Consider the following 18076-nt stretch of genomic DNA (forward strand, 5'->3'; position numbering starts at 1 on the left):
AGTGAATAATGAAATATCACCAGGTAGCAGTAGCTGAGGTTGGGTTTGAACCTATGTCCTCTGAATCCAAAGCCAGTGTACTATGTTGTTCCTCCAAATATTTCTTCTGTGACATGATTCCACAAGCCCATCAAAATATTTTAGTCAAATTGCTTAGGTATATACACATTTTTTCTTCTTAAATAGTATTTAATTTTTTCCAGTTACATGTAGAGATGGTTTGTCTATAGCTCATTTAAATCAGAGTTGCATGAGAACTTGAAAAAATGCTAAATGACTTGCTTATGGTCACAAAAGTAACAAATTTTGGAAATGGGATTTGAGGAGTAAAAATATTTGTTACAAAATAACAAATTTGAAAGGTGGTATCTCCCTAATGCCAGGTCAATTAATTCATTATGCTAGACTACCTTTCATAAATTATCAGATGCTAGGCTTTCATAAATTATCTCCCTTGACCCATAAAACAATCCTGTGAAGTACTATATTTACTGTTCTACAAATAAGAAGTTTAGAAAGTTAAATTAGCTATTCATAGTTATATAACTTAATCTGAAATATTAACATTTTCTCCTTTACTTTGGGCAGTTTGGGCAACCAACAAAACAATAAATCAAGGCCTGATTTGTAGCATTTGTCGGTTTCCAAGATGCAAATAATTCACACGGGAAATTTAACAATTAACTCTTAGATGTTGATTGGAGTTCCAGTATATTCCCTGCTTTGGGAAATTCTAAGCCATACAATATCACCAGAAGAATACTGATTTTTTTCTTTATGGGAATGAAACTGATTTTAATCAAAATCATATTGTAATTTCCCTAAAGCAATCCAACCAGCTCTCATTATCTTGTTCTATTCAGGGTTTTCATTGTCTATTTGTTAATATTCAATATAAAATGAAGATAAAATGCATATAAAAGTTAAAGGCAAAAATTATCCTTGTTCCTTAATTAGAAAGGAAGAAAGTATCATTTGCATTGTAAATTAATAATCTATCTTTATTCAGGGGAATCCAAACCTACTATTTGATTCGTGTAGGGAATTCCCTGGGAGGAAACTTCTTTACCAATGGAGATCTGGGAATAATGTTAAGATATTGGTGTTAGAGAACTGCCTGGGGGGGACTAAGAGGTTAAGAGGCCTGTCCAGTATCACTGTATGAAAGAATTTGGTCTTCTCAACTTCAGGCTCAGTTTTTGCTTCACTATATAACATGCTGTCTCTGAAGTCTACACTGAAAGAAACTTAAAGGTACTTTCTCCAGCTTGATAAATTCAATGCATATATTTACCCATTACCTTCCTTTGCACATGTGCATTGAAGATAAGTGTTAATTGGAGCTCTGAGAACATAACAAAGGAAGAAAAATGCCTATTGAGTTGCAGTGCTTTTGAAATTTTCAATGAATATTGATGATCTCCTTTGACACTTGGGATAGCTTCTTCCGCCCAGACAGTCTGCTATATACCAAATGCTCTATTCTGGGAAATGGATTTTGTGTTTTAATTTAAGCAAAGGTTTGTTGCACATATATAATGTATGCTATGCCAATTAAAAATGCTGCAGGCTATGTATAGATATGCATCTGCTCTTAATACACTTCACACTAGGGATGAACACAGTTCATTCTAGATAATAATTACACCCTGAATCAATACTCTTTCACTATTTACACAAAAGGAGAGTAGACATATAATTATACATAATCTCTTTTTTCTTCTAATCACAATAGTATTTTATAAAGTGGTCATACATTTTAGTATGTAAAATAATGTGTAAAAAGATAAGTGGCTCAGTGGATAGAGTGAGGAAACTGAGGTCAACAGAATAAAGTGACTTGCCCAGCTAATAAGTGTCTGAGGCCAGAGTTGAACTCAGGAATATGAGTCTTCTTTTCCTCATCTGTAAAATGAGCTGGAGAAGAAAATGCCAAATCATTCCAGTAACTGTGCCTAGAAGACTCTAACAAATGGGTCATAAAGAGTCAGATATGATAGACATGAACAACATGCATTTTATCCTAAAATCATGAATAATTTAATTCTTTGATCAAGGTTCTGAAACCATATATATCTTTGTGTGTGTTTTAGTCTTGATGGTGTAATATAAGGTCTATATTCTAGTAGACCATCCCAGAAGTTCTGCTCTAGGGTCTCATTATAGTGATCAGGTAATCCTAGATTCTTGAAGGCCACTGGAAATATTCTTGAGTGTGGTACTGGGTTCACTTTCTGAAAGCCAGAAAATAGAGAAAGACCAATCTCCAGTAGAACAATGCAGTTCTTTGGCTAGGACAACCCGTAAAGCTTTGAAATACAAAATGGCTTTTATTTTCTTAATTAAATTGAAATCGAGATCTTCTGTTGATTAGGAGAATGGAGATAGATGGTATGTTGAGACTGAAGAGAAAAAAGTGATTGATGGTCATTTAGGGGAGAAAGGAAAGACTGCCCCAAGAATAGTGTTGGTACTGTGTAAATTTCTTTTTTTTTGAAAAGGGGTTACAGACCTAAAGTTTTATTGACATAGAAAACTAGTAGAGGAGGAAACTCCCTCTCCCAATGCTCATAGACAACTAAACTGAAAATTAGTCTTAACTGCCTTGCCCAGTGAGAGAGAAAGTGACTTGCCTGAGGTGACATAGCCATTAGAGGTGAGAAGTGGGATGTAAATCTAGGTCTTCCAGAGTCTGAGGTTGCCTACTTTATCAATTAAACTCAGCCACCTCTTTTAGCAGAGAATTGAGAATATAAATAAGTGACTCAGCTGTCATAATTGTATGATTACTCAGGCAACATATATCAAAGTACTTTGAAAATCTTAAAGTATGATATAAGCTTATTATCATCATGAAATACATATTTACTATTAAAGTATGGTCAGTTATTGTTATAAGAAGCAAGATAGTTTGCTGTTTGGGCAGCTAAGTGGCATAGTGGATAGAGCAGTTGACTTGGAGTCAGGAATAGTGTGTGTCCCTTTTTGCCTCCGTTTCTTCATCTGTAAAATGAATGGAGAAAGAAATCGCAAATCACTCTAATATCTTTGCCAAGAAAATTCCAAATGGGAATAGAAACAGTCAGACCGATTGAAACCATCACAACAAAACGGTTTTATTTACCTAGGTGGCTTAGTGGAATTTAAAAAATACTTTTCATTAACTATCATGCAAGGCACAAATGTAATAATTCTGGCCCCTTTTAGACTTTACACTGACGCTTTGCATTTTTCTAGAGTACTGATCATCTAATATTTTGTATGATACTCATTTATTTTATCTTCTCTCTAAATTGGATGCTGCCTGATCACAGATATCGTAAATCTTATGCATATTCTTGTCTCTTTCCTACTTCTTAATCAAATTTTCTTCTCATGGTAGATACTTAGTTATTATTTCAACATGATTTTAAAAAACTAAACTGTTTTAATCACCATATGTGAAGAATTCCTCAACTTCTCTCAGAACAACTGAAACAGAAGGGTTGTAGTACCAGACGGCTCCGGATGCTGGCATATTAGAATGTGATAGAAACCTTAGGGAGACAGTATGGTGTGGTGTAAGGAACACCAGATTTGGAGTCAAAATGGTCCAATTCCAGTTCTTTATCCTACTATGTTGGACCAAGTCCCCGACCTTAATATCCACATTTGTAAATTGAGAGGTATGGAACACTCGAAAGTTCCTTTAGACTTAAAAAAATTCTGTGACCCATATTTTACAATTTAGAGAATAGACAAATGTAAGAACTAGTACAATCTGTCACGATTCGGTGCGATGATGTTCTTATTCCCCGTTCTGACTTTGTTCCAGTCTATCTAGTTTTTGCTCTAGAGAGTTGGGGTTAGTCGGGGGCTGCCAGCTCTTTCCCCGCCCCATCCCCCCACTCCCCCAAAGGAATTGGGTGTGTCTCCACCAACGCCGCCACTCAGCTGCTACTGTCTATTTGGAATCAGTCAGAGCAGAGTGCCTCTTTCCCAAGCCAGCCACTCTTCCTTGCTCTTTCTTTACCCTCCGGGGACTACCATGCCCCGTTCCACTTTGCCCGAGCTCCTGCTGCTTTCGCTGCTCCTATGCCACTGGTCCCATCGTTTGACAGGGGCAGACGACAGCACTAGCACCAATGAGTGCGGCCAGTGCATCCCCGAGAGCTGTGAGCCGGTGCGATGCAAGGCTCGGGAGCTCTCGGTACGGGACGACTGTGGATGCTGTGAGCAGTGCTTGGGCACCGAGGGCGAGCTGTGCGGGGGCAGAGGTAGCGTGGGCAGGAGGCGCCAAGCCCGCTGCGGCCCGGGACTAGTCTGCGTGAGCCAGTCTCGGGAAGTGCTGGGAGCTGCCGCGTCCCAGGAGCAGCTCCCCGAGGAGTTGGAGGGCACGGGGCTGTGTGTGTGCAAGGAGGACGGCGCCGTGTGCGGCTCGGACGGGCGTTCCTACCAGAGCGTGTGCGCCCTACACCTGCACAGCTGGATCTCGGTCAGGGCTGGCCATGAGCGCGTCCACAAAGCTCACGATGGCGAATGCAAGTTGGGTGAGTGCTTTATCTGACGCAGGTGGGGGATCCGAAGCCAGAAGGGATGGAGGAAAGAGCTGAGCCGGGGAGAGCCTGCCCCGCGACCCCTCTTACTTCGGTGTGCGCCCACTCTTAACTGTATCCGTGACTTAGAAAGGTGGAGTATTTCGGGGTAGAGGAGAAAAAAAAAGGCAGGTATCAGGTTCTGTTACTAAGTCCGATGTTGGTCCCCTCGACTGGTCTCCTAGGCACAGCCCTTCTAGATCAAAAGTCCTGAAGATCTGGAGATGAGAAAAAGCAAGAACACGAAACTCATAGAAGCCTTTTTCTGAATAGGTTTAAGTCAAACGTTCCCTTCATTTCTTTCCTCTCCTCCCCACACTTGAGTGTCTATTAACAAACTTGGTGGGATGGTGGGATGGAAACGCCAGACTTTCACGGTTTCGACAAATTCCATTGTTTTTATTTTTATTTTTGAAACAAGAGCACTCATTATTCCTGTTTGGGTTTTGTAGGGGCTGAACGGTGCAGTAATCCTCAATGACCTATTGGCTTCTTGCTGGGGAAGATTTTTTTTTTCTTTTTTTTTCCCCCCTCGGTTCTGGGTCAATGCAGTCTAACCTCCCTTTCTCTCCCCCTCCTCCATTCCCACCTCCCACAATCTAAGGTTGGATTGAACCAAGTCATTATTAAGTTGATTTCTTAGGAAATTGTAACTAGCTGCTATCCTTTAACATTGCCTACTTCTGTTTTGAGTTGAGAAAATCTCGTAGAACTGAAAGTATTTTTTTTTGTTCTGAAAATTAAGATTTTTCTCTTTAAATGAAACAAGAAGATGCATAACAAAACAATTTTTAGATTTTCACATGTAGTTCCTTTTGATTCTGTGTATTACTCTAAAGATAAGATTGATGAATTAGGAAGATGTGGTGGATAAACAAAGAATTCTTGGGTAAATTGAAAGGGATTAAAGAAATCGAAAGAAACAGAGATGAGACAAAAGAGATACTTAGGGGGCCTTGAATGAAACCCTGTAGATCTGATGCATTGTCTGTTATGAGATGCCTTCTTCCCACTTAGGGGCCCAGCTCTGGGCTCAGACAGACAGGGTTCAATCTTGAGAGAGCCTGATTCCAAAGAAAAGGGATCAGGATTTTAAAAAATTATTATTATTATTATTCTCTGGCTCATTATACCCACAAAGTAAAACTATTGGGAAAAATCTCTAACTCAAAGCTTCTAAATGACCCCTATTTAAATCTCCCCCCAAAAGATTCATAGAGATCCTTAAACAACAACAAAAAAGACTAACTATACAAAGTAGATTAGCTCTAGGACAGCTATCTATTTCCTCCACTCAATTCATTACTTTCTAAAATGGGCAGTTTTAATTTAGATAGTCATAGTTAGTACTCAAGATGTTAAAGAAAAAGCTTTTTAAATGTTCTTTTGGTATCGTTTCTCTTGCTCACCTCATAAATAACATTTCTCAACAACTAATACACAATAATTCATATCAATGGAGAAACAACTAACATTTTCCAGGATTCTGCTCTAAAGATTAAAAAAACAACAACAACGATCTTTTCTTTGTTTAAGAACTAGAGTTGGAGCATACTAATAACCTAAGACAAATACTTTCTCATTGAAGCAACATGATTTTAGTCTTAAAAATGTAAGTACTGAATAAATCTCATAATGAATGAGGTAGTGAGGTGTAGTGGCTAGAGTGTTGGACTTTTTGACAGGAATGTCTGGGTTCAAATATCTAAGTTATTATCTTTTGATCTCTGAGTCTCCATTTCCTCTTCTGTAAAATGAAGAGATTGAATCCTTAGAGTGACCTTAGAGTCTCTTCTAACTTTACATTTATGATCCTTAGCACTGAAATTAGATTCCAAATATGTTAGAAAAAGTTGGTATTCTTTTAAGAGGTAGTATGATATAGTGGAAGAACACTCACTAAATTCTTAACTTAGCAGGCAAACTCCTTCACAATTTGAGTTTAACCTACTTTAAACTACTTTTAGAGTATGAATTTACTCCCTTTACATTCCATCCAACCGACCTATTAGCTAAATCATGGGGACTAAGTTCATATTTGGCTTCAGAAAGTTACTAGCTAGCTGTGTGACTCTGGATAAATAGATTAACCCTGTTTGCTTCAGTTTCCTCTTCTGTAAAATGAGCAGGAGAAGAAAAATGGCAAATGATTCTAGTATCATTTTCAAGAAAAATCCATGTGGGATCACAAAGAGTTGGACAAAACTAAACAACAAAATTCTATCTTTCTCTTCCATCTTTTTTGCATAGACTCTTCCCCTCCACCCTAAGAAGAATCTATTCCTTCTTCAATTCTGAAATTCTTAGCGTTCTTCAAAGCTCAGTTTAGGTATCCTCTCTAATTGTACACCTTTCCCATATCTTCTAGTTTTTAGTGTATCTTTTTTTTCTCAGATTTTTGTATCAAAAATACTTATATGTTCTTTTCTCATAGTAGTTTATATATTTCATGAGAGGAGGCACTGTTTCTTGTATTCTCAGTTCCTAGCTCAAGGCCTGGAACAGAGCTGTCAAGTTTAATACATGTGAAACAAATTGTTGAGAGTTTGGAAAATTATAATTTCTAATCATAGAGTAGTAACTGAGTAAACCATGTCAAATAGTCATTCTGAACTTGTGTTTTCCCTGTGACTAAAATAATTGACTGGGGGAGGGGTTAAGAAAATCTAGTTTTAAATTCAGATGCTGACTAGCAGTGTGAGCACAGTAAAGTGACTAAACCTCCCTGAGCTTCTGTTTCTCTATCCTGTGGAGTAGCATTAACAAGAGCAGTTTGTGACAAATTGTGCTGAAGATCAATTGGGATAATATATGTAAAAGCTCTGTAAGTCTTTTAGCGCTTATATAAATGTGAACTGTTATTAGTATCTGTAAAAGGGAGATGATAATAACATTTTTTTTTAACATGGCTGTTGTAAAAAAAAAAAGTGTTGTAAACCATTAAATGCTCCATAAATGTCAGTTATGGGATTGCAATTCTACATATCATTAAACTGAGGAAATTAAAGAGGCTGTTTTTAAAATATAATATTAGTAATATAAGGATCAAATGTCAACCAAGGATCTGATATTTTCCATTTAAAATTTGCATATTTCTCTCTAGAATTTGTCATAAATTCTTTTTTTGCACTGAAGCATATTTTGTTGCACTCCATGACAGTTTTCTGATGGGAGCAAGATAAAAAATGTAGCCAGAGGGGTCATTTTATAGACCAGTAAGTACCTAATTATATGCTGACCCAGAGCAACCATTCACTCAGCCATAAACAGCAGGAACAGTGTTTTAACAGCCCCCTTTGGGAGGAGGATTGAATGAAGAAGACCTAAGCCTGAGTAGCAGCTGTTCTTCTAATACCTTTAATAAAACTGTCTCTTCTAATTTGCATATTAAAATTTTTCAAATGAGTACATCAGTTTTTCTATAAGAGAAAAAATTTATGGAAACATTGCTTTTACTTCTTGTTTTAGTAAGCACCATTACACACGGTTGTTTCATTCATGATAGATGGACACATCAAAAATCTATTTTCGGGCTCATGGAATGATCAATATCCTTTCTATTTTAAAAAACTTCTTAAAATGTATAATAAAGCATCAAACACTGAATCAATGCCCTCTTTAGTTGATCTACATTTGAAATAAAATAGTTGAACTACTTTACAAAAGTCCAGGTTTCTCTGAAACATAGTTTGAATAAAACTCTTAATCTAAAATCTTCTTTTACACTAATGGTGATGATGATGATGATAATAACTTATTTACACATTGCTTTAAATGCTAGGTTGAACCAAGAGGTACTTTAGCTTCTAATTAGCAGCTTCTTATAGCATCTGCTTGTAACATCCCAATAAGTCAGATAGTATAAATAGAATCTCTATTTACTGATAGAGAAACTGAGACTCATAGAAATTAAATGATTTGTCTATTTTCAAACATTTAACAAATGTCAGAGCCAGTATTGAAATTGAGTTCCCTTTATTTCAGTTTTAGTATTTTTCCTGTTATGTTTTGCCTCCTAGAACTTAACCTCCTTCCTCAAGTAGGAGCAAACTAGAGGGTAAATGGGAAGTTACTGATGTGTTGTGTTTTCTAAATTATAAATATTAATAAATTTTAGTGCTTGCTGTCGAGCCCTGTCTGGAAAAGATGATCTTTGTCAACACTCAACACCTATTAAAAACTCTAGATGTTCTTTGAGAATACCTGAGAATGAATAGGTCTGGGCTAGATAAGTTGGCTTTGGAGATGACTGGGATTGATGGGGAGTGGCAGGTGAAGAAGCTAACTTGATGTCATAGGATCTCATGGTTAAATAAGATGATAAAAAGAATAAGTTACCTGTAGACTTTGAAGCTAGACCAGTGCTGGCAAATCTGGGTTGGCTAGAAAACCTAATTAGGCATTATAACTCAGAATAAGTTATTCTTATTGGAACTGGACACTAGATAAATAGTGACAATTGTAAATATTTTATTTATCTAATCCTTTTACCAAAAGGAAAACAGGCATGAATATTCAATAAATTTAACATTGTAGATCCTGTAAACTAGTAGTTACTGAGACAAAGAAACATATCCTGAATGGAAAGGAAATACCTATTGAAAGGTGTACAATAGGCAGGGAAAGTGTGCCCCAGTGGACTCTCTAGATACACACACACACACACACACACACACACACACACACACACACACACATATTCTGAATGAAAGCTAGCAATAGTCAAAGAAATGTTGTGAAATTAACTGAGGAATTTGCTCTCAATATGATGAGAAAACTGAAGTGCAGTAAAGTTCAGTTACTGTAACAAGATCATATAGATAATAAGTGTCATGATTTGAACTTTACTTTAAATATAAAATTAGTGGTTTTTTCCACTATATCATGCTGACTATTCAGATCTTTAAAAAACAGTTAAGGATGCAAGGCAAATCATAATTCTTGGCTAGTTTTACCACAAGAACACTTTATCTGTAACTAGCTTTCATTCGGTCTTTTATGTTGGTTTTTTTTACTAATTAATATAAAATAAACAAGATAATATTAATTTCAACCTCACTTTTTGTGGTAAATGAGCACTGATATATTCAATTAAACATTTATCTATATTCTAATGGAGGTTTTTTGTTGTTAAATACAAACTCTAGTAGAATCTAATTGTAATTTTAATGCTTGAAAAATTGAATCATTATTATTTATTAAGGCATGCTATTTGATGTCATTTGAATTTTTTTCTCACAGTCCACAAAGGAGTATTCTCTGATTCAGCATTTATAATGATAGATTTTTCATTATTGGCATAGTTATTCCAAAGTAAATTTCTGTTATTTCCTAGTGTTAAATTTCATATCTTTTGCTTTGTGTATTTGGAACTAAAAGACCTAGATATGAGCCCTAGGACTGAGGCTTATAATTATAAATAATTTCAAATTACTTGAAAAAGGTAAAATTCATTCTCCTGAACCCATTTATTCTTGCAAAACAAATAGAACAAGAAGCATAGGTTGAAGTTAGAGGTAGCTAGTTGTTTAATGGATAGAGTTCTGTCTCTGGAGTCAAAAAAGACTGAGTTGATATTTGGATTCAGACATTGGTTATGTGATCCTGGCCAAGTCAGTTAAACTCTGTTTACTTCAATTTCTTTGACTGCAAAATGGGAATAATAATAGCACCTATCTTGTAGAATTATTATGAGCATCAAATGAGGAGTATGTAATAGATACTATATAAATGCCTTTTCTCTCCTTTCCCCCCAAAGAAGACATAGCTGTCTTGAGGGATAGAATCTAAAATTATTAGATCATCTTGATAGTTTGTATATGACCTGGTGGAGTGGGAGTACTGACTAGATATTGTGATCTTTTTAGTTAGGATGTATGAGAGTATGAGACCTTTGGTCCTTCAGATCTGCTTCTCTAATGGGCAGAGATGGCTCAGTGTTTGGGAAATTCTGAAGAAAGTAGTAGAGAAAATAGGAGAGAAAAAGTATTAGATTGACTACTAAACTGAAGGTCTACAAAGCCATCAGGCTGACTTCAATTGTTATATGCTTGTAAAAGCTGAACAGTATATATCAGCACTATGCCAGGAAATTGAATCGCTTCCATGTGAATTGTCTTAGGAATTGCCAGGAATCACCTGGAGGATAACTTTCTAGAACTAAGTGTCTAACATTCAAACTCTACTGCAGAGAACACAACTCCATTGGGCTGGCCACATTATTCAAATACCAAATGTATGCTTGCCAAAAAAACTATTTTATAAAGAATTCACACAGGGCAAACATTCACAAGGTGCTCAGAAAAAAGTGATACAAGGACACTCTCAGGGTCTCTCTTAAGAACTTTGGAATCAATTGTATGACATGGGAGACACTGGCACAGACTGCCCTGCATGGCGTGCCCTCATCAGAGAAGGTGCTGTGCTCTATGAGCAAAACAGGATTGAATTAGCTCAGAAGAAATGCAAAGTTAAGACAATTCATTCCAATTGTTCAATGGGACTGATTGTGTCTGATCTATGGCAAAGTATTCTGAGGTTGTATTGATCTGATCAGCCACAGTCAGACACACTAACAACTCTAACATAGTGATGTAATTTTGGTCTTTTTTGAGAAAAAAAGAATTTGCAAATTTCCACAGAAACATGTTGAAATAATGCATATAGTATTTTTGTTCTTAGCTTAAAATCAATAAAATAAACAATATCAATAAACAGTTGATAATAGTAAATATTAAAATGGTAAAAAAAAATTAGTAAATATCTATCAAGCAGCTAGATACTGTAGTGCCCCACTCCCACCTCCTAGACAACAGTGTAGCTTTGTACCTACAGTGCTAGGAACTATATTGGTTAAGTAATCCTTTAATTAAAGAAGTGCAACAACACAATTCTTAAAACAGACTTGATTCTTATTTCCCATAGTATTGATGGTCATCAGTTTAGAAAACCTGAAGTCAGGGTCTCAGCTCACTCATGATATGAAAGATGGGCTGTAGAATAACAAACAGTTGCATTTGAAAGCATGTGCAGCATTCTGTCTCTAGTTTTCCACATTTCTATTGAAAGGAGATTAATTTGTTTCACCATCTGTTTTCTGGAACCAACAAGCATCATTACAGCTAATCTGAGTTCACCAGAATCAGCATGTTTAAAATTTTCTTTCTACCAACATAATCAACTGATAGTTGCTTAAACATAAAAAGAAATTATCTGGAAAATTTAATTATGTGGAAAGCCTGAATGATGCAAAATATATAAGATATATATGCTATATGAAAGCATTCACGAATGTGTACTTTCACATAGCCTGAATGAGGTCGTATTCATGAACAAAATAATAACATTAAAAGACATTTAAAACTTATTTGCTTTTATCTGCTACAATTTCTTCCATTTATGGTTTTCTTCACAATCCATTCATCATAAATTATGAGGTCCCTGAGGGGGAAGTAAGAGGAGGTCACTTTTTAATGGAAGGAAAACAAAGGTCTTCCTATCATTCTTTCCCAAATCCCTCATTATAAAGAGGAAATTGGAATTTTCTTTTTGGTAATATCTAATGAATTTACCCCGAGGGGCCTCAGGTTCCATATTCAGCTCAGAATGAATACTCTCAGACTACAATATTGCTAATTATATCTTGACTAAGATCATCAAAATATATAGGAACATTATTGATCAAGAGTGCAGAACAAAAAAATTAGATCTAAAAACAATTGCAGTCAAATATAACTCCTCTTGCCTTTGTCTTTTACTGGAGCTTGTCCTAGATTTTGATAACAGCAATAATAACAAATGGTAAGGATCTCTACAGAGATATATCACCATTCTGGAAAGCTGAGGATGAGTTAAAACAGTTAGTGCTTTGATGAGATGTTACATTTCTAGTTTATGGGGATGGGTAAACCAATATATTTTTAAAGAAGTCCATTCTTTCTTTCAGTTTCCTTGCCTCTTTAGCTTGGGTTTCTTTGGTGACCAGGAACCATACAGATCCACAGGATAAAGTTTAAGGACAAAGTTTGCTGCTCTCTGGTCTTCTAAACTATCACTTTGCTAAGTCTTCAATTAAATTGGTTAACCTTTCTTGTCAAAAAATAAGGGATAAGGGACTGCCTCAAACTGAATAACCCTTTAGTTGCTGAGTTTTCCTCTTATTGCTGGGCAGAAAACAGCCTAGTGAAATCCTTAAGAGTCTCATTACTAGAAGATTGGCTATTAGGTAATGACTTTCTTTCACAAGAAACTCATGAAATAGTCAACTAAAAATGGAAGATTTATAATTGATATTTGTAGATTGAGGACCCATACTGATATAACAACAGGGTTTTATAGGTTTTCTATAGGCAAAGAAAGGTCATGTAGTCTAGTGGACAAAGATTTAGTTTCACATTCCAACTCTGATACATAATGGCTATGTTACCTCAGGAGAATCACTTACGCTCTCATTATTTTGAGATCTCTTTAAGATTAGAGAGTGCCATTTAAGAGCAAGTTCTTCACCAGATGTTCCTTATACTAATCAAATGGATCCAGATGTTATACTTTATAGACAAGTATATCCATTTGCAGAAAACCTTTTAGAAACTTAGGGAAATATTTTAGATCATTCAAAATCAACTGACTTGTCAGCATATATTGAGGGGAGTATTAGCAATCAGATTATGTTTGCTTTAGAAGTAGCAGGATCTCAAAGAGATCATAAAAAAGGGAAAAGGACCCACATGTGTGAAAATGTTTGTAGCAACCTTTTGTGTAGCAAGGAACTGGAAGCTGAGTAGATACCCAGCAGTTGGAGAGAGGCTGAGTAAGTTATATTATATGAATGTTATGGAATATTATTGTTCTATAAGAAAAGATCAGCAGGATGATTTTAGAAAGTCCTGGAGACACTTACATGAAATGATGCTGAGTACAATGAGCAGGACCAAGAGAATTGTACACAGCAACAACAAGATTATACGATGATTATTTCTGATGGATGTGGCTCTTTTCAGCAATGAGGTGATTCAGGCCAATTCCAATAGTCTTGTGATGGAGAAAGCTATCTACACCCCAAGAGAGGACTGTGAGGATTGAGTGTGATTCACACTCAATCACAACATAGTATTTTCACTTTTTTGTTGTTGTTTGCTTGCACTTTGTTTTCTTTCTCGTTTTTCCCTTTTTTTTAATGTGATTTTTCTTATGCAGAATGATAATTGTGAAAAAAAACATAATAGAAGAATTTCACATGCTTAACATATATTGGATTAGTTGCCATCTAGGGGAGGGTGTTGGGGGAAGGGAGGGAGAAAAAAATTTGGAACACAAGATTTTGCACGGGTGAATGTTGAAAACTATCTATGCATATGTTTTGAAAACAAAAAGCTTAAAAAAAGAAAGAAACCAGGTAAGCTAAGAGGCAGAGGATTATTGCCTCTTAAAGCAAATTGTTTATGAAGTAATTTATTTCAATAAAATCTTAATGAAAGGCAAAAAATCCTAGCAGGATTAAACTGACAGTGAAATATTTGAAAAGTGTGCTTTGGTGACTTTGAAAGACTAAAAAAGGTAATATTACTTGTTCTTTATTGATTAAGAATTTATTTAATTCAAGTCCATGCTAATAGTCCTCATGGCTTTGACTTATAAGAATTTCTCTGATTTTTAGGATTGTAGTTAGCTATGCTGATGATCTTAGGTCAGAGTTACATTAAATGTAAATTGTTATAAATCTTGTGTGAAAAGTTTACATTTATTCCTAACATAGATTTTTTTTCCTCGGCGCATAATTTTCTACCATATTAAATCTGCAGAGTAATATTATATAATATATACCTTTGGGGTATAGAGATGCAGAAGTGCTGAACCCCCCAAACACATTGGGATTTCAGTCTGGTGTCATGAAGTGTCTCAGGAGAATTTGTTGGCTTAGACCATTTCCAAATCTAGAGGCAAAGATTTTATTATTATACCATTGACTCCTTTCTAGAAGGGAGTTAGAGACTAACAAGGGAAAACACTGACTCACTTTTCTGTTGAAACCATTAAAAAGAGGGAAGACATCATTAAGGTGGGCTAAGTTCCTAATAAACTAGCCATTGTGACACTTAGTGAGTGGGCTTAAGAGTTCACAAAGATTAGTAGTATGACTACCACGCTCTACCACTGCCACTACTACTGCTACTAGTCAACATTTATATTATGCTTACAATTTGCCAGGTACTGTGCTAAGCACTTTGCAAATATTATCTTATTTGACTTTCACAACTCTGGGAAATAGTATTATTTTTATCTGCATTTTATAGATGAGCAGACTGAAGTAAATCGAAGTTAAGTGACTTGCCCAGGCTCACATAGCAAGGAAGTATTTGAAGCTAGGATTTGAACTCAGATCTTCCTAACTCCAGATCTAGTGTTTTATCCAAATGAAAAATTGTTTTGTTTGGGAAGCAAATTTCTCATTCTAAATTTGAAAAGCATATGAAGGTGTAGTAACTTAATTGAGTAATAGTTCACTTTTTTTTTTTAACCTTAATCACAATCAGATTGAAGTAAAAGTAGGGACTATTTCAAAATTTGCATAAAATCTGTATAAACTCAGAAAGAAAAGTAGCATTGAAACGAACTACTTTATTTAAAACTGAAATATAAAATTGTACTATTAGCATTTCCAATAGTGTCAAATGATATGACTTTTTTTTTTTTTTTTAATTTAAGAACTGGTAATTGTTTCCTCACTCTATTTATAGATTGTTGTTTCCGGTTTGTACTAAGTTTAAAATGCAGTATCAGATACATAAAAATAGATGAGTAGATGGGTTTCTTGGCTTTTGAGATCTCTTTCCTGCAGAGAATAGAGCCTGGAAAGAGGCCAGTAGAAAAGATTTGTGGCATCCTGATACTTTAATTCTTGGTTCTGGCTGTTGGTATCAGATAGCCCTCTCTGTAGTCTAAAGATAACAAATCATTTTGTGTGTGAGTGCCTTTTACAGATGTATTTTTTTGTTTTTTGTTTTTTAAGACAATACAGCTTCTATAAAGATTTCTCTAACTCACTGAGATGGTAATCCAAGTCAAAAAGGGAACCTTAAAGAAACTGTTTTGATTGTATTGAATATTTTTAGTAAGATTTTCATATAAAGCAGAATTATATCCATTTCTCCTTTTAGTTATTTTTTAATCTATATATTTTCCTGCAAGCTGAATTTGGTATCCACAACTTTCCTAGAATTATCCTTATGAAAGGTTGCCAATATTTGCTATTCCCTTGCCTTTTCCTCCTCTTCCTCCTCCTCCTCCTCCTCCTCCTCCTCCTCCTCCTCCTCCTCCTCCTCCTCCTCCTCCTCCTCCTCCTCCTCCTCCTCCTCCTCCTCCTCCTCCTTCTTCTCATCTTCTCTCAGACACTTGGGATCATTCACTATACTTTTACTTTTATTTTAAAAATATTTTGTTTCATAATAATAATTTCCAGATAACATTTCTCTAAAAACAACAATAACAACAAAACAGTTAAGCAAATTCAGCCAATACTGTGACTGAATCTGGTAGTGAATTTGGCATTCTGCATATAGTCCCCTACCCTTTTACAGAGGTTCCTTCTTTTGGAACCAATCCTTCCTTTGATTTCTGAAATAATCCATATTTCTGATATTCCTCTGCCTTCTCCAACTATTTCTTCTCAATTTTTATTAACTTCTCCTCCTCCTCCTCCTCCTCCTCCTCCTCCTCCTCCTCCTCCTCCTCCTCCTCCTCCTCCTCCTCTTCCTCCTCCTCCTCCTCCTTCTTCTTCTTCTTCATTTGCTGAGGCAATTGCAGTTAAGTGACTTGCCCAGGATCACACAGCCAGGGAGTGTTAAGTGTCTAAGGCCAGATTTCTTATTCCCTTTGTTCTCTCTAAATTACATTCTCTTTCCTTCTAATGCCATTTCTGTTACTATGGCTTCAACTTTTGTCTCTATGCTTGTGGAAAAAATTATTTTATTGCTTTATTAAAAAACAAAAGAAAATCATCTTCCTGTTAAGCTTATTTGAATATTATATTTTGAGAAGAGACATGGTCCTTGTAAAAGAAGAAAATCTATATGCAAAACAGGCAAATCCTATGTTTATCATAAGCCAAAAGATATCTGGAGGTTGGATATGGGGAGAGGGAAGACATAAAAGAAGGGGAGAAGTGGGTCGAAGGCTGAGGAAGGTCCATTGTTTTGGAAGGAGAAAACTTTCCAAAGAAAATGATGAGAATTTATTCCGTTCATGTCCAGACACACAAAGAGACTTTGATGTTTGTCTTTTTTGGCTTTGACCATCCTATACAGAAGGGGAGAATGGAAGTCCGAAGGGAAGGGAGCAATTACTTTAGTAGAAATAAGGGAGAAGCTGAGAAAGCAGGGGTAGTTAAATCTTTGCCTAAGGCTATGAAGAACTGGATCTTTCAACTCTCAGTGAAACTAGAGCTGAATTGAAGACAAGCTTGACAGCTCCCAAAATCCAGTAGGTGAGAGCAGAGAAGCTGAAGGGAGTGGTTAGATCATCTTTTTAATTAGACTAAATGGAAACAGCTGGCAGTCCATTAATTTTTAATTTTCAACTACCTTGAAACTCAAAAGCAAACTGGAGGAGTTTTTTTTCCCCCGGAAGAACTTTGGGGTGCAAATTAAAAGGTTCAGAAGGAATTACATTTACCCTTGGTGGGAAATTGATCGTGAGAATCAGGTATATTGAGAGTAGTTAAAACGAGATCTTGCTCTAGCTGCATTTTTATAAATATGACCAGTAAATGTTTATACCTTAATGATTTTAATGAACCTTGAGTCATCAACATCAGTCGTCTGTTCAGCAAACTAATGAGAAAAGCAGCATCTGGCCACATTTGAATAGGCAGACATTGTAAGAAAAAAAGCAAGAACTTAAAAGGACCTGGTTCCCCCTGGTTCTGCCAGTTGTGAGATCTTGGACAAGTCACTCTTCTTCTCTGAACTCCAGTTATGTCGTTTCAGATAAAAATAATGTCATTTCAGATAAAAATAAATCTGAGGTCTTCTTTAGCTTGAATTTGTGATTTCTTATTGCTTTCTGAGACTCCTATATAATCTGCACCACATAATCTAGCACAATTACTTGTCTTGTAATGATTTCTATTCATGTGTATATGCCTGCTGTCCACACTGTTTATTTTGATAATTCACAAAATCATAGAATTTCATACTTGGGAAGACCTCACAGGCCTTTAACTAATGTTAAAGCTTATAAAATATTTGCAACAGTCATTCTAAGTTTGTTTAAGGACCTCTAGTGAGAGATACTCTATTAGTGCTCAATTAATCCATTATACTTTTGGATAATACGCACTTATTTTATATTTTATTTGAAAAACTTGAATTTACAAGTACATAGCAAATCATTAAAAAAATTGTACAAGGAATTCCCCTTTTCTTCCTTCCTTTCACCTTCCCTTCCTCTCTCTTTCCTTCCTCCCTCCTCCCTGTGTACTTTCTCCTTCCTTTCCTCCCTATTTA

At 35.8% G+C, this 18076-nt stretch overlaps 1 protein-coding gene across 1 annotated transcript in view; it reads left to right on the forward strand.

The window, feature by feature from the left end:
• The first annotated feature begins 3848 nt into the window (after window positions 1–3848).
• Window positions 3849–18076, forward strand: part of IGFBPL1 (insulin like growth factor binding protein like 1) — a 62779-nt gene continuing 48551 nt past the window's right edge. Inside the window, exon 1 of the mRNA XM_051995795.1 lies at window positions 3849–4529. Coding sequence (XP_051851755.1) covers window positions 4028–4529 — 502 coding nt within the window. The 5' untranslated portion in view covers window positions 3849–4027. The remainder of the gene's footprint in view (window positions 4530–18076) is intronic.

This window comes from Antechinus flavipes, chromosome 1, assembly GCF_016432865.1.
Source record: "Antechinus flavipes isolate AdamAnt ecotype Samford, QLD, Australia chromosome 1, AdamAnt_v2, whole genome shotgun sequence".
Lineage (NCBI taxonomy): Eukaryota > Metazoa > Chordata > Mammalia > Dasyuromorphia > Dasyuridae > Antechinus > Antechinus flavipes.